The sequence below is a fragment of the Carassius gibelio genome, chromosome A21 (genome assembly GCF_023724105.1).
Source record: "Carassius gibelio isolate Cgi1373 ecotype wild population from Czech Republic chromosome A21, carGib1.2-hapl.c, whole genome shotgun sequence".
Classification (NCBI taxonomy): Eukaryota; Metazoa; Chordata; class Actinopteri; order Cypriniformes; family Cyprinidae; genus Carassius; species Carassius gibelio.
Window position 1 is genome coordinate 2,106,428 of NC_068391.1, and position 24,147 is coordinate 2,130,574.

The 24,147-nt window shown below is 36.6% G+C and overlaps 1 protein-coding gene across 1 annotated transcript in view; it reads right to left on the bottom strand.

Moving 5' to 3' along the window:
• Positions 1-22,037, bottom strand: part of LOC127942243 (trichohyalin-like) — a 39,352-nt gene extending 17,315 nt beyond the window's left edge. The window contains exons 1-9 of the mRNA XM_052537933.1: positions 20,473-22,037; positions 18,399-18,561; positions 17,858-17,925; positions 15,189-15,395; positions 14,602-14,776; positions 10,238-10,305; positions 7,570-7,776; positions 6,865-7,165; positions 5,185-5,198 (exon numbers count right to left, since the gene is read on the bottom strand). Coding sequence (XP_052393893.1) covers positions 5,185-5,198; positions 6,865-7,165; positions 7,570-7,776; positions 10,238-10,305; positions 14,602-14,776; positions 15,189-15,395; positions 17,858-17,925; positions 18,399-18,561; positions 20,473-20,487 — 1,218 coding nt within the window. The 5' untranslated portion in view covers positions 20,488-22,037. The remainder of the gene's footprint in view (positions 1-5,184; positions 5,199-6,864; positions 7,166-7,569; positions 7,777-10,237; positions 10,306-14,601; positions 14,777-15,188; positions 15,396-17,857; positions 17,926-18,398; positions 18,562-20,472) is intronic.
• Between the last annotated feature and the right edge of the window lie 2,110 nt (positions 22,038-24,147).

A 24,147-nucleotide genomic window follows, 5' to 3' on the forward strand; every position in this document is an offset into this window, starting at 1 on the left:
ACTATTCTGTAACAAAAAAGTACAATCTTACAACTGTAGAGGTGCATCAACTTCTGAATGAAACTACAACAGTCCACTGAGAAAATGAAAACTAACTGTGTAGCCTTTAACACTGGCCTATCATTCGCCATCCTCATCCTCATCCCTCTCTCAAAATAATTTGCCCCCACTGTCATGTAACTCACCGGGTAACTGCTTCGCGCGGTCTTTTGCGTTTATTTTTGTTGGCAGATGAGAATGATTTGCGTCCTTCACCCTGGTTTCACCGCGGGCTTCACAAATGATGTTCACGTCGCGCAATTACGTCACTTCATAAGGTTCCCATTGGAAAATAATGGCGATTTACTTGTGTGAAGTAAACGCAACATTTTTCAACTTTCTGCTAAGATAAATGTGACGCTCTCTTCCCTGAACTGAAATGAAGTAGTGGGCTGTACTTTCCACACGATTGACATCAGGTTCAAGTACACGCCCACAAGCCGTGCGAGTTACTCGTGTATTGCAGGTTGGCTGGTGGTTATGTTGCCCGCATACCGCCTCCCATGGCCGAGACTGGTATTATGACACCTGTCGGGCCGGGGCTAGTAATGCTAATGCTAATTAAGGTTGATATCTCTGCAGCATTATAACCTGACATTTTTTTAATGACATCATCGCCCTTATTTCTTCTCATTCTTTTGATGTGTGTAGGTCATGTTATGGATATTTTTACCTCAATTTTTGCATATGGCACCTTTAAGTAACATTATTAATAGCCTTATGGCTCCTACAAAGGCCATAAAGCTGAATATGGTCAAAACTCAGGTTAAAAATTCTTGTTTCATTTTGTTCATATGAAATAATATTTTACAAAGGGATTTTGGATATCTCCATGGATATAGAATATATCACCGTTTTTTTAGGAATAAAATATTATGTTAAGGTAAGACACTGCAGGCTATATATATATATATATATATATATATATATATATATATATATATATATAATCATAATGACTTGGCATTTCTTTGCATGACTCATGCAAAATCTGGCAACACTGCACTTCCTGTGACAAAATCAACAAAAGAATCAAGAATCAACAAAAATGGTTATTTAGGAATAAAGTAAAAATATATATTTATATTGTCAAACATGCACAAAGTCACCACCATAAGCTACTACTAAATATTCTAAATATTGTAGAAACATAATTTTCTGTAAAGTTGCTTTGTAACGATTTGCATTGTAAAAAGCGCTATACAAATAAACTTGAATTGAATTGAATTGAATACATATATCGGTGAAACAGGGTACACGACCATAACAAACCCTATACAAAAATCATAATCCTTTTTATATCGCAAGTGCAAGGAAAAGCTGTTCTTGCCTGTTAGTTTGTGACGCACACCAGGATCTGGAGCCGCAGTCTGGATCAATGTAATATATTTAAAATATACACAGTCTAAGTTGTGTGTGTGTTCAACGCCCGTCTGCACTGCGCCGGTTCTGAATTTCGTCTGCGTGCGCGCACATGACGTCAGTTCGTTACATGCGCCTAAATACATATAATTATGTTTGTGATGCCCTCCCATTTTCATTTATTTTATTTATTATTATGTAGTTATTGCATGCTCATATAAATAAAATAGCACAGTCACAGAGATCTTTCCTTTAATGTTCCACAGAAGTCATAAGGGTTTGGAACAGTGAGTAACTATATAGTGCTTTCACTAGATGGTGATATTAGACAATATAACTTTACTTGAGATTTACCCTCCCAGCTTTTATCACAGGTATTTCACACATTGATTACAAAATAATAATCAACCTTACCTGCAGGTACATCACTAGATTAGTTCCATTAACTCTATTATTTGACATTGTCACTCTATAGATGAGCAGCCTACAGATGTGTGCTGATCCAGTGAACAGAAGTCATTTGAAAAAAGAGCTACTCATTGTAGCTATATAAAATAAAACAAGGCATTCTATCTAATAATGCCATTCAAAAGTATAAAAAACAAGAAATTGTTTAATGTAAACCGTCTTTCAAAATAAATGAAGAAAAAATGCCTAGATGTTTATCATTCTTAATAATTCTTTGCCATCTCAATGCAATTATTAGCATGAATAAGCATGAATTCATTAATGCTGCTAAATATCTAAAAAAGCTTTAATGTAAAGAACAAAGAAGTGTGTAAAGATCTGCCAGTAGGCTACTTTTTGTCAGGCTTATTTAATACCTTGCATTATTGATCAAAGTCACTTCTTCAAGTTAAACTATTTGCAAGCTGTAAGTGAAAATAAAATTGGGTGGATCTGATTTCATGCTGTCCTGTCTCACATATTTAAAGTCATCATCCTGTTGTGATCCACTTGTGTAAAGTCCTGTGCTTCTCGTTATTTTTCCTCGTTGTGCTCTGATGCTATGATAAAAATGAAGCATATCAGCTTTTTTATGAAGGGTCTAACAGTAAATGTGTATATTCAGTTGTAGCCTAATTTAATCTGCACTTTTAATAGGACTAACTAAAATATCTATATATTTCTATAATCTTCCTTTGTGTAGTTGTAAATATGTGAAAACATCAGGGGAATGATGCTCAAGTTTTGATCCACTGGACTGGACGTCTCTCTCCTCACACAATTCTGACCTCAACTAACTTCTCTCTTTTCTCTCTTTCTCTCATGCAAATGTTGTTCTATGGTTTGCAGTTGTTATTCATCGCATCTTAACACAGCTATTTTTTTTTCTTGAATCATGGACATCAACCTTGAGCATGAACAATATCATTTAATAATCTGAAGCCTCCTTCCCAAAGACATTCATGAGAGCATTATGCAAAGGATAATTTTCTTCACCAGTGTTACACATCTCCAGCAGAAAGGCATGAGGTCCAGGAAAGAGAAAGTGACACTTAATAACAAAAAAGTATTTACCTTTGTCATTATCTCTAGAATATAGATATAAGAATTATGTGATAATCAATGAAAAAGACTTACATTTACAGACTTTACATTTCTTCATATAGCAGAAATACTCATTTATACTCTTAACTTATTTAATCTTCTCCACATCAATGCAATAAAACATAAGTGGAAGATATGTTTCTGCATTGCATTGTTTTAACCTGTTTTGAAATATGTGAGGTATTTTACAAACCGATGAAAGGATATGGAATTTCACATCATGATTATAGCGACCAAATGATCATAGTTATCAATATGTTACAATAGACTGGACATGTTCAATAAGAGTTTTATTTTGAAAATCATCAAACAAAAAATTAACACCACAATACACATTTTTATGTGCTCATGAATACATTATTGACATTAAAGGGGGGGTGAAATGTTAGTTTTCACTCAATATCCTGTTAATCTTGAGTACCTATAGAGTAGTACTGCATCCTTCATAACTCCAAAAAGTTTTTAGTTTTATTATATTCATGAGAGAAAGATAGTCTGTACGGATTTTTCCCAGAAAAAAACGAGCGCCTAGAGGCGTGACGTGTGGGCGGAGCTAAAGAATCACGAGCGCGAGTAAGCTTTTGCGTTGAGCGCGTCTGGGAGCTGTGACATTACCGTGAGGAAAAGAACATCCAAAACAAACCACGGCTAACAGTCAGATTCAGCGTATATTTATGATCCAGAATCAGATCCAGAAGCTGAAATTTAACAAGAGCAGCATCAGCAACGTCGTCTCTATGTGGTATGTACTGAAACTGTATATATTTGCTTAGCGGTTTTGGAAAATGACTAAGTTCCACTTTATGTCGTCTTTTTTTCATTTTTTTTTAAGGTGTAAATGTGGAAAGTGCAGTTTGATGACAACATCGCATGTTGTTTACTTGATGTGCTTACGCACCGATAGCTAAGTTAACAACACAGAGATATTTGAAGCAGTTTTACTCACCGCCTGCGGTTCCAACAGAATCAGAATCAGAATCAGACGTTCGTGACCCTTTTTCGTTGGGACTGCATCATCCTTAAGAAATAAACGATACGCGAATCCGTCGTCAAACTGGGCCTTGTTTGTAAAACAAGCATCTTCAAATTATTATTATATTTTTTTTTGGTAATCTGTGCAGGGTTGTCTTGCCCTGGCAACCAAATACACACTCCTTTTGTGAAATTTCGCTCTCGCTCTGATCAGTGAAGTCTGTTGTGCTCTCAGTGCTCTGCTATACGGGAGCGCGCTCTTCCGGCAGAAGTGCCTCAGGACCCATATAAGGGAATTCCGCTCCATCTAACATCACACAGAGCCATACTCGAAAAAAAAACTTTATGAAACTTGTGACAAACCGGAAGGAGTATTTTTGGAACAAAAATACTCCTTCAAACGTACAACTTAATTTTTGAAACTTTGTCCATGTTTAGCATGGGAATCCAACTCTTTAACAGTGTAAAAAACTCAGTATGCATGAAATAGCATTTCACCCCCCCCCCCCCCCTTTAAATATTATGGATAGATTTAAAAAATGCAAAAATATGTTACAACATAACATGTTATCTACTAACATTTACTACATGTTTGAATAAAGATTTTATGAATACAAATGTTATTAATAAATTGTAAACCTCACATTTCAGCCGTTAAATGATGAGAAAAAAATTTAATGATGAGAAAAATTATATACATTTTATCTGCTCCATGAACAATATAAACTGCCTTCTCCTGAAGAGTTTTTGAATGTACATTGGCTCATTTTCCATCTACAGATTAAGGTTTACAATAAAAAAAATTGGTTTGCAGGCGTTCATTAATGAGATAATTTTTTCATTTTGGGCCTAAATACCCCTACAATAATGACCTCCTCCTCCAGCAGATTACTTAATTTTGTTGAAAAGAACAACAGTTGAAACTTCAGTATATTAGCAACGGACATTATGAATTCTGTGACGTTGGGTTATGTCAATCTAAAAAGACAACATCCAAAGTCAGATCACAATACTGTTAAAATCTCCAAAACAATATAAAGAAACAGTAAGTTCAATGAAAGAAAGTTAGAGATATACTGGCCAAAAAAAAAAGAAAAGAAAACCTCTTTGGTTCTTTCTTTTTTTTTTTTTTTTTACATATTGGTAAGCAAAAAATGTTTTGAAGCATGTCGTCAAACATGTATCATAGAAAACACCACTATACTACACATAATAAAACACAGTAATCACAATAAAACATATAATAATATTGTTTCTGACCTGACAAGTTAGACCTATAACACATCACAGAATTGAATTGAATATGAAAAATCTAAATACCACTAACCTTTTGTATTTTTTAAGAGTTTATAAAGATCTGGTGATCCCTGTGGTAGTAATTGTGAATGAACATACTATCATGCAAGAAAAAAAATTGTCTTTGTCTAACAATAAAGTTCTATATATCACATCATATATATATCAACTGATTAATCAATTGATCATTCGTACTCAACCTTCACTGGAAAAGTGGAAAATCCTTCAACATGCTCCTGTGTAATCATGGTCTGTTCAGGGAGAAGATGAAGGTTTGTCTCCACTTTCAGACACTGATGAAAAATAGACAGTTTAGTTAGTTGTAACAGCAGTGTTGTGAAATATTACTTTTAAATGTAATTCTACATTAATCTGTTACTATTACTTTGCATCTAAATGTGACCCTAACACTGAAATGTGTTTCCACTATCTTTTTTTTTTTTTTTTTTTTACAGTTAAACAGGACAGTAAAGAACTTAAAGCAAGGTGGATCAAGAGAGGGCAAAACCTTTAGATTTAGTAGCAAACAACATATTTCATGCAGATATTTGCCCAACTCATGCATTGCATAGGTCTGTGTAACAACGCTGTGGGGAAGAGAGAAGTTTCAACCCATTCTCACACACAAAGGTGTCAAATACCGAATGTGGTGTGTGTTTCTTGTAACGTGTTGCTTGCAACAATGAGAAAAATTGCATGTGTACTTTAAATGTATGTTGGATTTTTTTTATGGACTCCATTGTGTAGAGTTGTGATTTGATAACATTATTCAGTATCTTTTCACTGGAGGCCCAGTGTGTGATCTGGCATCAAAAGTGAAAGTTTAGTGTATCCTATGAAATTATAATTATTTCATGATCCTCTGTCATCATGTCTATTGAAATATGCATTGATAAAATAATTCTTACTGTTAGGGGGCTTAAATTTTTTGCTGTTTCGTCGCACAGGTTTCAGTTCTTCAGTCGGCATCTTCTTTGATTCGTCTGTCAGTTGTGTTCCATCCACATGGAGAAAACAGTAAAACACATATCTTGATTTCTTCGCTTGTGATTAATGTAATTCTCTAAACTGTGGTTGATGTACAAGATTAAATTATTCAGGATGAATGTGACCCAATCAAGTATTCAAAAAATTTTCTTAAACTGTAGTTCCCAGCATACTTTGCTTTGGACACAATGAGGAGAGGAAAACTGATGTTGTTTTATGTGACTTGAGGAGTAGACTTGATAGTGTTAAATGTTCACTGTTGGCATTATTATTATGACTGTTTAAATTACCACCATTATGGAGAAAAGTGGAGCATTTGCTTATGACTGTGGGCTGGTTCAGGGCATGTTGTGACTGCTCAAGGAGCGGTCAATGCTTAGCATTTAGCATTATATGTGCTTTTGTACAATTTTATAATTCAGTCATGTGATGCAAAAATATATGAAACTGGACAAATTCATTCTGTCAGGGAACCACACACAGTAAAATCAATTTGAGATTACTTAACCAGGTCACTTTAAATGACTTTATTCCAACATGTTGAATTTACGTGAACAAATTATTTTTGTTAAACCTCAGAGATTCATGTGGGACCAATGTACTTGATGTAAACATGTAAATCCAACACACTTTTATCAGTGTATAGTGTCATCTCACCTGAGCTCATGCCCGGTCGGTCTTCTGCTGACGCTGACATTTCACCACCTTCTTGATGTTCATCCATTTCTTTCTCTCTTCTAACCAGTTCCATCGCTCTTCTTTCCAGTTCTCTCTCTCTTCTATCCATTTCTTCCTCTCTTTCATCCAGTTCCATCGCTCTTCTTTCTAGTTCGTTCTCTTTTCTCTCCATTTCTTTCTCTCTTCTAACCAGTTCCATTAATTCTAAATGTGTCCTTCTTGCCTCCTCTAGTAGCTTGTTTCTTGTTTCTAGCTGTCCTGAAAATTTAGTTCTTTCCTCCTAGGCATCATTGGAGAAAAATGGTGGATATTAGTGACATAATTTGTTAATATACCATAATTTTCAAAGTGCAGCGTAAATTTCACTTTTTTTTTTTTTTTTCTCAATTTTCTAGTTTAAATGTAAAAATCTACAGTGAATTTAGTTTTATTATGATGTGATGTATATACAGTACAGACCAAAAGTTTGGACACACCTTCTCATTCAAAGAGTTTTCTTTATTTTCGTGACTATGAAGATTGTTGATTCACACTGAAGGCATCAAAACTCTGAATTAACACATGTGGAATTATATACATAACCAAAAAGTGTGAAACAACTGAAAATATGTCATATTGTAGGTTCTTCAAAGTAGCCACCTTTTGCTTTGATTACTGCTTTGATGAGCTTCAAGAGGTAGTCACCTGAAATGGTCTTCCAACAGTCTTGAAGGAGTTCCCCGAGAGATGCTTAGCACTTGTTGGCCCTTTTGCCTTCTGTCTGCGGTCCAGCTCACCCCTAACCATCTGGATTGGGTTCAGGTCCGGTGACTGTGGAGGCCAGGTCTTCTGGCGCAGCACCCCATCACTCTCCTTCTTGGTCAAATAGCCCTTGATGCCTTCAGTGTGACTCTACAATTTTCATAGTCATGAAAATAAAGAAAACTCTTTGAATGAGAAGGTGTGTCCAAACTTTTGGTCTGTACTGTAGATATATAATATAGAGATTTTTTAGTTCAGATAGCGAACGCTGCCATTCTTCTGGAAAACTGCTGGTCTTCAAAGAACAGTCATCAATCAGGTAAAGAGTTTCTGAATAACATTCAGTTACCCAAGGTATCTTATATTTTATTCAGTTACTAAATCTGCAAGATAACACTTTGACTAGCTTTGAATTTTTTCCAATTCTTAATGAAGTCATGGCAAATCTCAGAGGGATTGGCATGGTAATGTACATGAAAATGTTAATGTATTTGGTCTTGGCAGAATATATCTGCTACACTGCTGCTGCAGCAGAGCAAGTACAGAGACTTGCTCTGCCAATACTGTATATCATGACATGCTGACATCATGACAACACAACATGCTGCTGTGAGCATGTGAGAAATATTGCTGCTGCAGATATAACATACAACGAAAAGTATGTCAAAGGTGTCTCAATTTACCTGAATTCAACAGTTGCTTTAAAAGTTTAAAAATATCAAAGCATCTGCTAAATGAATTAATGTAAACGTATAGTACAGGAGACTGTTTATACAGTTTTGGATAGCAGACAAACTAACTTCTTGTTCTGTTACCAGACAAAACGATTATTTTCTGACAGGATCTGGCATCTGGGACTGTGTGGAGAAATCAAGAATATGTATCGATAGATTAATTTTTGTATAAAAGCTAGCACCCATATATATATTTTTTTTCTTTGTAATGTCTGTTTAATAGTTACTAATTGTTTTATTTATGTTAAAATATTCAGTACATGCATCCATTTTTTGCATACTCACAGCTAGGCAAATGGATAAATTTTACAGAGCCCTTAAAGAGACATGGTGGTGAATAAAATATGGGGTGAGAGGAATAAATATTTTTAAAGCTTTTGTGTTCCCCCGAGAAACTTTAGCATTCTCTCACAAAGATATTTTCGTTCTCTTGCAAAAGTTGAGTTCCAACAAGCACTTCCTGTTTACGCTACTTTACAGCATGCAGTGGTTCATACAGTTCCATATGTTCTCAAAGGAACAGTTCATAGAGTTTTATTTTGAACTTGGCCCCAAGTATAAGGAAATACAGTCAGTGCTCAGTTCAAGGCACAATCTTGGGATTTTCAGTATTAATAATTACTATGAATACTAATAACACTATTGATATTAATAACTTTATTAATAATATTACTATTACTGAAGAAGAATATGAACACAACATGCTAGTGCACGTTAAGTTATTTTCTCCCCTTATTCAAAATGCTTCAGGGTAGATTAAAGGATGAAGACGATGATATATAAAAAAATGTATCAGGTATAAAAATGAGCCCAGAATATGAACGGAATGTGCAAAGTTTCACGTGTTTTATAAAAATACATTATAAAGAAAACTGTGGCTTAATTGATTGCTTGCCTATATATTTTTTTAATAAAGCATAACATTTGGGCAATTCAACTCATAATTTGAGTTCATCTGCTTGTGTGTACACATAATATATTTAATAATGTCTATAGCATATTTGTTTTTTTTTATCACTTTCTTCATTAAAGCCCAATATCCGCACATACATACTAACACAATCTCAAGGCAAGACATAACTGTTTTACATTCTGGTGAATTAGTAGGTAATTTATATTAATTTATATTTGTAAGTCACATTTGATCAAAGTATCCGCTAAATTAACGAATGTAAATGTATAATATCACATTAGTAGAATTACTTTATCACAACATTTTGTTGTTAAACAGCTCCATCATCTATTAATTTACATTACACATTGACGTCATAATCCCTTCCATTCAATCACAACAGTGAGTCTGCCCCCCATAGACATCACCAGATTCTTGGTTTCAATGCTTTTTGGAAATGCTTTTCCCAGCCTTAAATACAGTGTGCAGCCTTAAATACAGCCAGTTTCAACCATTGCTTGTTTTTCTGGAGTTTCTGCCTTTAGTCTTCTCTTTAACTGTTGAAATTCATGTTCTCTAGGATTTAAATCTGGAGACTGACCTGAGCAATACAATCTTCCATTTCTTTGACCTGATAAACTCCTGTGTCATTGTCTTATTGCAATATGAAGCACTTTCTGATAAGTATTGTGGCATTTTCTTGAACATTGGTAACCAAGATGTTTTTGTATACTTCTGGATTAATTCTGCTATCCCCATCATTCGTTAAGTCGTCAATAATGTTGAGAGAGCCTGTTACAGAGGCAGCCATGCCATGATCCAAAATATTGATTACATTAAGAATTGCAAACAAGTTTTCTGAAGTGTTATGTTTAGCAGTGCAAATGAGGCATTACTCTGGCATGAGTTTGGTGTATTTAAGTGGAGGAAAAAAAAATATTGATCTCTAAAATATATGAATTTAATATGAATAAATGTTTCATGCCTCCAATTTTGGGTGATGCTCCGATTCTTGTTGCTTCTTCAACACAAGCCCTTTGCGTTTCATCCACTCTGAGAAAAGAGGAAAACACATATCATTCAATTTACTCAGTCATATTACTTGCAATTTCTGCAACAAAATTGTGTTTCTCGTCTACACTTGATTGCTTCACCTGTGATTAATGTAATTCTCTAAAATGTGCTTAACGTCCTAGATTAAATTATTTAGGACAAATATGACCCAATCGAGTATTCAAAAATGATTTCTCCTGAAACTGTAGTGCCCAGCACGCTTTGTTTGTGGCCTAACAGCTTATCTACTTTATTCAATATTATAATTCATGTGATGCAAAAATATATGAAACTGAACTAATTCATTGTCAGGGAACCATACACAGTAAAATCAATTTGAGATTACTTAACCAGGTCACTTTAAATGACTTTATTCCAACATGTTGAATTTACGTGAACAAATTATTTTTGTTAAACCTCAGAGATTCATGTGGGACCAATGTACTTGATGTAAACATGTAAATCCAACACACTTTTATCAGTGTATAGTGTCATCTCACTTGAGCTCATGCCCGGTCGGTCTTCTGCTGACGCTGACAATTCATCACCTTCTTGATGAGCAACCATTTCTTTCTCTCTTCTAACCAGTTCCATTAATTCTAAATGTGTCCTTCTTGCCTCCTCTAGTAGCTTGTTTCTTGTTTCTAGCTGTCCTGAAAATTTAGTTCTTTCCTCCTAGGCATCATTGGAGAAAAATGGTGGATATTAGTGACATAATTTGTTAATATACCATAATTTTCAAAGTGCAGCGTAAATTTCACTTTTTTTTTTTTTTTCTCAATGTTCTAGTTTAAATGTAGAAATCTACAGTGAATTTAGTTTTATTATGATGTGATGTATATACAGTACAGACCAAAAGTTTGGACACACCTTCTCATTCAAAGAGTTTTCTTTATTTTCGTGACTATGAAAATTGTTGATTCACACTGAAGGCATCAAAACTCTGAATTAACACATGTGGAATTATATACATAACCAAAAAGTGTGAAACAACTGAAAATATGTCATATTGTAGGTTCTTCAAAGTAGCCACCTTTTGCTTTGATTACTGCTTTGATGAGCTTCAAGAGGTAGTCACCTGAAATGGTCTTCCAACAGTCTTGAAGGAGTTCCCAGAGAGATGCTTAGCACTTGTTGGCCCTTTTGCCTTCTGTCTGCGGTCCAGCTCACCCCTAACCATCTGGATTGGGTTCAGGTCCGGTGACTGTGGAGGCCAGGTCTTCTGGCGCAGCACCCCATCACTCTCCTTCTTGGTCAAATAGCCCTTGATGCCTTCAGTGTGACTCTACAATTTTCATAGTCATGAAAATAAAGAAAACTCTTTGAATGAGAAGGTGTGTCCAAACTTTTGGTCTGTACTGTAGATATATAATATAGAGATTTTTTAGTTCAGATAGCGAACGCTGCCATTCTTCTGGAAAACTGCTGGTCTTCAAAGAACAGTCATCAATCAGGTAAAGAGTTTCTGAATAACATTCAGTTACCCAAGGTATCTTATATTTTATTCAGTTACTAAATCTGCAAGATAACACTTTGACTAGCTTTGAATTTTTTCCAATTCTTAATGAAGTCATGGCAAATCTCAGAGGGATTGGCATGGTAATGTACATGAAAATGTTAATGTATTTGGTCTTGGCAGAATATATCTGCTACACTGCTGCTGCAGCAGAGCAAGTACAGAGACTTGCTCTGCCAATACTGTATATCATGACATGCTGACATCATGACAACACAACATGCTGCTGTGAGCATGTGAGAAATATTGCTGCTGCAGATATAACATACAACGAAAAGTATGTCAAAGGTGTCTCAATTTACCTGAATTCAACAGTTGCTTTAAAAGTTTAAAAATATCAAAGCATCTGCTAAATGAATTAATGTAAACGTATAGTACAGGAGACTGTTTATACAGTTTTGGATAGCAGACAAACTAACTTCTTGTTCTGTTACCAGACAAAACGATTATTTTCTGACAGGATCTGGCATCTGGGACTGTGTGGAGAAATCAAGAATATGTATCGATAGATTAATTTTTGTATAAAAGCTAGCACCCATATATATATATTTTTTTTTCTTTGTAATGTCTGTTTAATAGTTACTAATTGTTTTATTTATGTTAAAATATTCAGTACATGCATCCATTTTTTGCATACTCACAGCTAGGCAAATGGATAAATTTTACAGAGCCCTTAAAGAGACATGGTGGTGAATAAAATATGGGGTGAGAGGAATAAATATTTTTTAAAGCTTTTGTGTTCCCCCGAGAAACTTTAGCATTCTCTCACAAAGATATTTTCGTTCTCTTGCAAAAGTTGAGTTCCAACAAGCACTTCCTGTTTACGCTACTTTACAGCATGCAGTGGTTCATACAGTTCCATATGTTATCAAAGGAACAGTTCATAGAGTTTTATTTTGAACTTGGCCCCAAGTATAAGGAAATACAGTCAGTGCTCAGTTCAAGGCACAATCTTGGGATTTTCAGTATTAATAATTACTATGAATACTAATAACACTATTGATATTAATAACTTTATTAATAATATTACTATTACTGAAGAAGAATATGAACACAACATGCTAGTGCACGTTAAGTTATTTTCTCCCCTTATTCAAAATGCTTCAGGGTAGATTAAAGGATGAAGACGATGATATATAAAAAAATGTATCAGGTATAAAAATGAGCCCAGAATATGAACGGAATGTGCAAAGTTTCACGTGTTTTATAAAAATACATTATAAAGAAAACTGTGGCTTAATTGATTGCTTGCCTACATATTTTTTTAATAAAGCATAACATTTGGGCAATTCAACTCATAATTTGGGTTCATCTGCTTGTGTGTACACATAATATATTTAATAATGTCTATAGCATATTTGTTTTTTATCACTTTCTTCATTAAAGCCCAATATCCGCACATACATACTAACACAATCTCAAGGCAAGACATAACTGTTTTACATTCTGGTGAATTAGTAGGTAATTTATATTAATTTATATTTGTAAGTCACATTTGATCAAAGTATCCGCTAAATTAACGAATGTAAATGTATAATATCACATTAGTAGAATTACTTTATCACAACATTTTGTTGTTAAACAGCTCCATCATCTATTAATTTACATTACACATTGACGTCATAATCCCTTCCATTCAATCACAACAGTGAGTCTGCCCCCCATAGACATCACCAGATTCTTGGTTTCAATGCTTTTTGGAAATGCTTTTCCCAGCCTTAAATACAGCCAGTTTCAACCATTGCTTGTTTTTCTGGAGTTTCTGCCTTTAGTCTTCTCTTTAACTGTTGAAATTCATGTTCTCTAGGATTTAAATCTGGAGACTGACCTGAGCAATACAATCTTCCATTTCTTTGACCTGATAAACTCCTGTGTCATTGTCTTATTGCAATATGAAGCACTTTCTGATAAGTATTGTGGCATTTTCTTGAACATTGGTAACCAAGATGTTTTTGTATACTTCTGGATTAATTCTGCTATCCCCATCATTCGTTAAGTCGTCAATAATGTTGAGAGAGCCTGTTACAGAGGCAGCCATGCCATGATCCAAAATATTGATTACATTAAGAATTGCAAACAAGTTTTCTGAAGTGTTATGTTTAGCAGTGCAAATGAGGCATTACTCTGGCATGAGTTTGGTGTATTTAAGTGGAGGAAAAAAAAATATTGATCTCTAAAATATATGAATTTAATATGAATAAATGTTTCATGCCTCCAATTTTGGGTGATGCTCCGATTCTTGTTGCTCCTCCAACACAAGCCCTTTGCGTTTCATCCACTCTGAGAAAAGAGGAAAACACATATCATTCAATTTACTCAGTCATATTACTTGCAATTTCTGCAACAAAATTGTGTTTCTCGTCTACACTTGATTGCTTCACCTGTGATTAATGTAATTCTCTAAAATGTGCTTAACGTCCTAGATTAAATTATTTAGGACAAATATGACCCAATCGAGTATTCAAAAATGATTTCTCCTGAAACTGTAGTGCCCAGCACGCTTTGTTTGTGGCCTAACAGCTTATCTACTTTATTCAATATTATAATTCATGTGATGCAAAAATATATGAAACTGAACTAATTCATTGTCAGGGAACCATACACAGTAAAATCAATTTGAGATTACTTAACCAGGTCACTTTAAATGACTTTATTCCAACATGTTGAATTTACGTGAACAAATTATTTTTGTTAAACCTCAGAGATTCATGTGGGACCAATGTACTTGATGTAAACATGTAAATCCAACACACTTTTATCAGTGTATAGTGTCATCTCACTTGAGCTCATGCCCGGTCGGTCTTCTGCTGACGCTGACAATTCATCACCTTCTTGATGAGCAACCATTTCTTTCTCTCTTCTAACCAGTTCCATTAATTCTAAATGTGTCCTTCTTGCCTCCTCTAGTAGCTTGTTTCTTGTTTCTAGCTGTCCTGAAAATTTAGTTCTTTCCTCCTAGGCATCATTAGAGAAAAATGGTGGATATTAGTGACATAATTTGTTAATATACCATAATTTTCAAAGTGCAGCGTAAATTTCACTTTTTTTCTTTTTTTTTTTTTTTTCTCAATTTTCTAGTTTAAATGTAGAAATCTACAGTGAATTTAGTTTTATTATGATGTGATGTATATACAGTACAGACCAAAAGTTTGGACACACCTTCTCATTCAAAGAGTTTTCTTTATTTTCGTGACTTTGAAAATTGTTGATTCACACTGAAGGCATCAAAACTCTGAATTAACACATGTGGAATTATATACATAACCAAAAAGTGTGAAACAACTGAAAATATGTCATATTGTAGGTTCTTCAAAGTAGCCTCCTTTTGCTTTGATTACTGCTTTGATGAGCTTCAAGAGGTAGTCACCTGAAATGGTCTTCCAACAGTCTTGAAGGAGTTCCCCGAGAGATGCTTAGCACTTGTTGGTCCTTTTGCCTTCTGTCTGCGGTCCAGCTCACCCCTAACCATCTGGATTGGGTTCAGGTCCGGTGACTGTGGAGGCCAGGTCTTCTGGCGCAGCACCCCATCACTCTCCTTCTTGGTCAAATAGCCCTTGATGCCTTCAGTGTGACTCTACAATTTTCATAGTCATGAAAATAAAGAAAACTCTTTGAATGAGAAGGTGTGTCCAAACTTTTGGTCTGTACTGTAGATATATAATATAGAGATTTTTTAGTTCAGATAGCGAACGCTGCCATTCTTCTGGAAAACTGCTGGTCTTCAAAGAACAGTCATCAATCAGGTAAAGAGTTTCTGAATAACATTCAGTTACCCAAGGTATCTTATATTTTATTCAGTTACTAAATCTGCAAGATAACACTTTGACTAGCTTTGAATTTTTTCCAATTCTTAATGAAGTCATGGCAAATCTCAGAGGGATTGGCATGGTAATGTACATGAAAATGTTAATGTATTTGGTCTTGGCAGAATATATCTGCTACACTGCTGCTGCAGCAGAGCAAGTACAGAGACTTGCTCTGCCAATACTGTATATCATGACATGCTGACATCATGACAACACAACATGCTGCTGTGAGCATGTGAGAAATATTGCTGCTGCAGATATAACATACAACGAAAAGTATGTCAAAGGTGTCTCAATTTACCTGAATTCAACAGTTGCTTTAAAAGTTTAAAAATATCAAAGCATCTGCTAAATGAATTAATGTAAACGTATAGTACAGGAGACTGTTTATACAGTTTTGGATAGCAGACAAACTAACTTCTTGTTCTGTTACCAGACAAAACGATTATTTTCTGACAGGATCTGGCATCTGGGACTGTGTGGAGAAATCAAGAATATGTATCGATAGATTAATTTTTGTATAAAAGCTAGCACCCATATATATATATTTTTTTTTCTTTGTAATGTCTGTTTAATAGTTACTAATTGTTTTATTTATGTTAAAATATTCAGTACATGCATCCATTTTTTGCATACTCACAGCTAGGCAAATGGATACATTTTACAGAGCCCTTAAAGAGACATGGTGGTGAATAAAATATGGGGTGAGAGGAATAAATATTTTTTAAAGCTTTTGTGTTCCCCCGAGAAACTTTAGCATTCTCTCACAAAGATATTTTCGTTCTCTTGCAAAAGTTGAGTTCCAACAAGCACTTCCTGTTTACGCTACTTTACAGCATGCAGTGGTTCATACAGTTCCATATTTTCTCAAAGGAACAGTTCATAGAGTTTTATTTTGAACTTGGCCTCAAGTATAAGGAAATACAGTCAGTGCTCAGTTCAAGGCACAATCTTGGGATTTTCAGTATTAATAATTACTATGAATACTAATAACACTATTGATATTAATAACTTTATTAATAATATTACTATTACTGAAGAAGAATATGAACACAACATGCTAGTGCACGTTAAGTTATTTTCTCCCCTTATTCAAAATGCTTCAGGGTAGATTAAAGGATGAAGACGATGATATATAAAAAAATGTATCAGGTATAAAAATGAGCCCAGAATATGAACGGAATGTGCAAAGTTTCACGTGTTTTATAAAAATACATTATAAAGAAAACTGTGGCTTAATTGATTGCTTGCCTATATATTTTTTTAACAAAGCATAACATTTGGGCAATTCAACTCATAATTTGGGTTCATCTGCTTGTGTGTACACATAATATATTTAATAATGTCTATAGCATATTTGTTTTTTATCACTTTCTTCATTAAAGCCCAATATCCGCACATACATACTAACACAATCTCAAGGCAAGACATAACTGTTTTACATTCTGGTGAATTAGTAGGTAATTTATATTAATTTATATTTGTAAGTCACATTTGATCAAAGTATCCGCTAAATTAACGAATGTAAATGTATAATATCACATTAGTAGAATTACTTTATCACAACATTTTGTTGTTAAACAGCTCCATCATCTATTAATTTACATTACACATTGACGTCATAATCCCTTCCATTCAATCACAACAGTGAGTCTGCCCCCCATAGACATCACCAGATTCTTGGTTTCAATGCTTTTTGGAAATGCTTTTCCCAGCCTTAAATACAGTGTGCAGCCTTAAATACAGCCAGTTTCAACCATTGCTTGTTTTTCTGGAGTTTCTGCCTTTAGTCTTCTCTTTAACTGTTGAAATTCATGTTCTCTAGGATTTAAATCTGGAGACTGACCTGAGCAATACAATCTTCCATTTCTTTGACCTGATAAACTCCTGTGTCATTGTCTTATTGCAATATGAAGCACTTTCTGATAAGTATTGTGGCATTTTCTTGAACATTGGTAACCAAGATGTTTTTGTATACTTCTGGATTAATTCTGCTATCCCCATCATTCGTTAAGTCGTCAATAATGTTGAGAGAGCCTGTTACAGAGGCAGCCATGCCATGATCCAAAATATTGATTACATTAAGAATTGCAAACAAGTTTTCTGAAGTGTTATGTTTAGCAGTGCAAATGAGGCATTACTCTGGCATGAGTTTGGTGTATTTAAGTGGAGGAAAAAAAAATATTGATCTCTAAAATATATGAATTTAATATGAATAAATGTTTCATGCCTCCAATTTTGGGTGATGCTCCGATTCTTGTTGCTTCTTCAACACAAGCCCTTTGCGTTTCATCCACTCTGAGAAAAGAGGAAAACACATATCATTCAATTTACTCAGTCATATTACTTGCAATTTCTGCAACAAAATTGTGTTTCTCGTCTACACTTGATTGCTTCACCTGTGATTAATGTAATTCTCTAAAATGTGCTTAACGTCCTAGATTAAATTATTTAGGACAAATATGACCCAATCGAGTATTCAAAAATGATTTCTCCTGAAACTGTAGTGCCCAGCACGCTTTGTTTGTGGCCTAACAGCTTATCTACTTTATTCAATATTATAATTCATGTGATGCAAAAATATATGAAACTGAACTAATTCATTGTCAGGGAACCATACACAGTAAAATCAATTTGAGATTACTTAACCAGGTCACTTTAAATGACTTTATTCCAACATGTTGAATTTACGTGAACAAATTATTTTTGTTAAACCTCAGAGATTCATGTGGGACCAATGTACTTGATGTAAACATGTAAATCCAACACACTTTTATCAGTGTATAGTGTCATCTCACTTGAGCTCATGCCCGGTCGGTCTTCTGCTGACGCTGACATTTCACCACCTTCTTGATGTTCATCCATTTCTTTCTCTCTTCTAACCAGTTCTCTCTTCCTCTCCTCAGGTGGAGATCTTGGAGGTGATGGACGTGACTGTATGATGCAACATTACACATTTGCTTATCACAGATTATTTTGCATTCACACTTGTTCATTAATTGGGAAAATCTTTCTATTATTCAAAGTGTCTTACAGTGAATTCAATAAATTTGTATTTGTTTAGCTCTTGTTGAGCTAAAGGAACGTTACTCATCCTGTCATCTCTCTACCTTCGGCAACATACAGCTTCGGTTTTATTTATATATATTTAAATGTTTAATTTGTTTTGCAGATTACACCCAGATAATATAAACATCACAAGTGCATGCAAATAACAAGGGTTAGAAATGAAACCGTTATATTGATAAGGCATTGTGTTGCTATATTTTTTACTCAAGCACAAGTCAGAACTGTGGTGTCAAACCTCACTGACTTCATCTGAAAGCTTCTTTCCTGCTTCATTGGGTTTGTCATAAAAGAAACATTCAGATGTGTACTGTGGGGGCTCCAGAACCCTCAAGAACAGATGGGAACCTGGATTTCTCTTTGTAGTAACCTGTGTGTGTAGCTTAAGGAGAGCAACCATACATTTCTGTTGTGTTTTACTTTCTTTCTTTTATTCTTCATTATTTAATTTATAGTAATTTATCACTGAATCATTTTATTATTTGATTTAAACGAATAATCGTATATAATAATCATTTAAACCATTTATATACTAATTGCATTCATTCATAATAATTAAATCTCAAAATAATAATTTAGCCATAAATAGATTTATCCACATGATGACCTTTCACCTGATGATCGCATTCAGGACGATTCCTCATGTTCATACACCTTTTTCTGCATCTCAATGAGCCTATTTATACTACGTCCTTAAATGTGTAATTTTTGGTGAAGAAAAACTACACACATGCATCTTTAGCGGTCTGCTCTAAGTAGCGATTGTAATTGCTTTTGATAACGTGCTTTTCACAAGGATCATGTGATCTGTATCAGCGGCAAACTCACATTTTGAAACCGAGTGTCTTAAAGCTGCAACATAACGTAGAACCGATACACTGGGTGCTTGAGTATGTTTGCGAAATGCATGTCTCTCCACTACCACATTGATTTTAGGATTAAATTGTGTCTGTAATGCAGCAATTTCTGAGTCCAGTCAGTGTGTCACTTGTGTCAGGAAGAGTGAAGAAAATTCGTTGCCCCTCCTTGTTCCACAACCCAGTCTCACGGCAGTTCGTCATTGAGTACACGAATTTTAATCTATTGAATCGTGAACCATGTGGACACGAATAAATACATTCATTTTGAGTAGCCTATCGAATATAAAGCAATACAAAAGGCTTAAAATCTCCTGATTAAATGTTGGGTAGTGTAGCCCTTAAAGTTTGCAAAATGAATAACAATTGAGAAAAAAACAATACTGTGCTCTCCAAAGAAAAACGAGGTGCAGCCGCGAAAAAAAACGTCCCATTGAAATACATTAGATTGAAGGTCGTTCTGTATGACACGAAAAAAAGGGAAATTCGTGTCTATAAAGACGATTCAATAGATTAAATTCCGTGTCCTCAATTACGAACTGCCGTGAGACTGGGTTGTCACACCATCGGTGCTCGGTCCCTAAAATAAGCACAACATTTTCTTCTTCACCAATACCTGCTGCAAATTCGAGCGCTGTGAACAAACCCTGAATAAGAATCAGTAAACTAGCCCATTACAAACATCAACATTCTATCTAAATCGAAAGTGAAAGGAAAAACTTTTTCTTGCCTGTTCTGACGCAGGAGCAACAGTCTCGGTTTTTGTAGTATAATGTTTATTCTGTTTTAACTATAGGCTACAGAGTGTAAGCATATGTGTTAAATCAATGCCCATCAGTCTTTCTCCCGGTGTAAATGCCAGGGTATACTTCACTTTGCGAGATCTATTTCGACCTCACTCAGACCGTCACCACGGTCTTACCTTGAATGACGCCATTCCTCCGCCTATCCTCGAGACCAAATATCAACAATGTCAGGTGACTGACCTTAGGGGTTGGCTATATAACATCCAGGTGAACCAACCACTTCCTCTTGCCTTTCTCGCCTCATCTGAGACCGACGCGGTAGAGCGCATTGTTTTTGATTACAGGAGAGATTAGTTTCAATCCGTCACGTTTTGTGCAGGTGCTTCAAGTCCCTGAGGATTGCAGTGGTTTTTCTCCTCATTTAAATATTTCGACGTGTCGTCGGAACGCATGTCGGTGAGTATTTCTTTATTTTTCTCTGTTTGTTTTCAGGCATTTATTGATGGTTCTCAGGTCAGCTGTTCGCAGCAGACGAGAGTTTTCTTTTCCATTTACTGCGTGTGCGCACGTAGAATGATGGATATATAATTTTCTAAGGAGTTCTGTTCGCAGACGTATTCTGAATGATGAGTATGAAGAGTGATTCGTCACAATCTTTATATTAAATTGTACCTGGTTAATTGTGTTTAACTAATACCAGACATATATTTTTTGTGGATTAAGGAAGTGTTCAATTTGATTATCATCTAGTGATTCGTCACAGTCTATTTGTTAATGGCATTTTTGCTTGTTTTTTTCAATTAAATGCTGAGTTATTTTGGAGTCTCGCAGTTCAACTTCCAGAATTAGTTAAATACTGTGATTCATTACAGTTTATTTCCCTTTTCATGCACTATCATTATATGAGTGACCTGACCTCGGACTTGTTGTCATGAGTCACTCAAGGTGTCGTTTTTGCCAAACTAGCATACACCCAAGAGATGGGCATCGCGAATGTCCCTCCTGTTTGGGTATGCAACATGTACTAGATGATATTGAGGATCCCTGTGCAGCTGCGTTGGAGCTATCTTTGCGGGAAAGAGTGCAAAGAGCTAAACTGTTAACTGGTGGTAATAAAGAAATTATTCCCAGTAGTTCCTCTCATAAACGTAAGAGGCCAGATGCAGGTCCTGACATGCCTCCAGATAAAATAAAGAAGGACACAGTAGTCCGAGATCCCAAGGATGACACTCCGTTGCAAATCTTAGCAGCATTGCGTGACTTAGCTGGTAAGCTTGAAACACGTAATTCTTCAGTAAACACACAGCCATCTGCACTCCGGGCTGGGGATGAGTTGACATCACGTCAGAAAGAGGGGGATGATTATACGGATGCCGTCTCACTGCATGCAAATAACTCCCTTTATGGTAGTGAGGAGAATGCAGATGAAAACGAGGGAGAGGAATCCAGGTCTGAGGTTTCAGAAGGAAGCCTGCATTCTGATGTTCTTTCGCGCATTTTAAGTGCAGCAAGGATCCTGGGCCTTAATGCACAGGAAGAAGCTACAGCTCCAGCCCCCACACAAGGTGTATGGGCGAGTATTTCCCCTGCACAGCCTACTGTGTCAATCCCTGTAGCTGAGGATTATTCCCAGATGTTGAGGAAAGCCTGGAATAATCCAAAAGCGGCACCCCAGTTTAATGCAGGATGTAGACGGTTTGTTAAATTGGATTATCCCGCTGAGAGTGGTATGGGGAACATGCCATCAGTGGAGCGAGAGATCGCAGCCTTAACCACTTTGGGACCTGATAAGGTTACTGACAATCCTCGTTGTCCCGGTAGGGAGTGCCAAAAGACAGACCGGTTAATTAGCCAGGCATATAATGCAGCTACTCGGGCAGCCCGTTCAGGAAATGCTCTAGCAATAGTTTTGGCTGCGTTAAGAAAGGTTGTTAATAAGGAAGAGCGTGATGTGATGAGCTTGATTGACACAGCACTCATCACACACTCACAGCTTACCAGGGACATAGGGGCATCTATGTCGTCTGCAATTTTAGCCAGAAGACAAATCTGGTTGGCTCAAACATCTTTACCTGACGCAATCAGGAAGGATTTGACTAATATGCCAGTGGTTCCAGGACGGATATTTCACACTGATGCACAGGCTTTGCTGGATAATGCTGATCAGGCAAGACGCAGAAGGGAGTCAGTTCAGCAAACATTTGCTGGCCCTACCAAATGTGGCCATAGGGCTGCTCATTCTTTTCAGCCCCCACACTTTCCTCGTTCAGAAACTTGGGGGTATGACAGAAGACGATCTAGGGGTTACCAGTCCCATGATCGAGGAACCAGACCTTTTTATCAGGCTCCCCAGACCGACCAGGCCCATAATCCAGTCAGGGGAGGACCACTTAAGAGGCGTCCTTCCAGGGGTTTCAAACCCCGGGGAGGCCAGGCATAGCGGTCTCTGTGTCGTCGGAGAATGCTCCCAACTGTGCCTGGACAGTTGGGAGAAGGTAACATCAGATCCCTGGGTCCTAGATACCATCAAGACAGGATACAGGATACAGTTCCGGCGGCGCCCTCCTACTTTTTCAGGCGATCATATGACCGTAGTCAGAGACCCAGTCCAGGCACAAATTTTGGCCAAAGAGATCACAGTTTTACTTCAGAAAAAGGCGATTGTACAGATAGACACCAGCAAACAGCTCACTGGGTTCTATTCAAAGTATTTCCTGGTGCCAAAGAGAGACGGGGGACTTCGACCCATTCTAGACTTACGAAAGTTGAACGAATTCATAAAGGTATTGCCCTTCAAAATGCTGACTACAGCACAAATTCTGGAATCCATAGAACTGGGAGAATGGTTCACTTCCATAGACTTGAAGGATGCCTATTTCCACATACCCATCTGTCAGGATCACTGCCCGTTTCTTCGCTTTGCCTTTCAAGATCGGGTTTATCAGTTCAGGGTCCTTCCATTTGGCCTGTCTCTGTCTCCAAGGGTCTTCACCAGGGTGGTGTCAGCAGCCCTTCGTCCCCTTCAGTGTGCAGGTTTGAAGATTGTCATACCTGGACGACTGGCTAATTTGTGCTCCTTCACGCAGTCAAGCCATGAGGGACACCGAAGTGGTGCTCCAACATGTCCAGTCTCTCGGGTTCAAAGTGAACTGGGAAAAGAGCAATCTAAGTCCCAGACAACAGACCGTGTTTGTAGGAGTTTCGCTAGATTCCCAACTGATGACGGCAACTTTATCACCCCAGAGAGTGGTACAGTTGATCAGTCTAACTCAATCATTCCATCTGAACAAGAAGGTGAAGTTAATTCAGTTTCAGCGATTGTTGGGCATGATTGCAGCAGCAGCAGCTGTGGTCCCACTCGGCCTTCTCAAAGCCCGTCCACTACAACGTTGGTTGAACAGCTTTCACTTGCATCCCAAATTACACAGACATGTAAGGATAAAGGTTACACGAAGGTGTGTCCAAATGTTACACCCTTGGAAGTCGTTACCGTCACAAGGGGTTCCTCTAGGCAACATCCCAGCGAGGCGGTCTGTGATAACGACAGATGCCTCTCTAACAGGGTGGGGAGCAGTTTGGGAAGGCAGGTCCATCAGGGGACACTGGAAATTCCCCTGGACCACAGAGCACATCAACGTGCTGGAACTCAGGGCAGTCCATCTCTCCCTGAGGGTTTTTCTCCCGTTGTTACAGAACAAACATGTTTTAGTGAGAACAGACAACATGTCGGCAGTGTACCACATCAATCACCAGGGTGGCACCAGATCAGCGCGGTGTCTCCAGGTGACACAGGAACTACTTTCTTGGGCATTTCCAAAGCTCTCATCACTCAGAGCAGTATACATACCGGG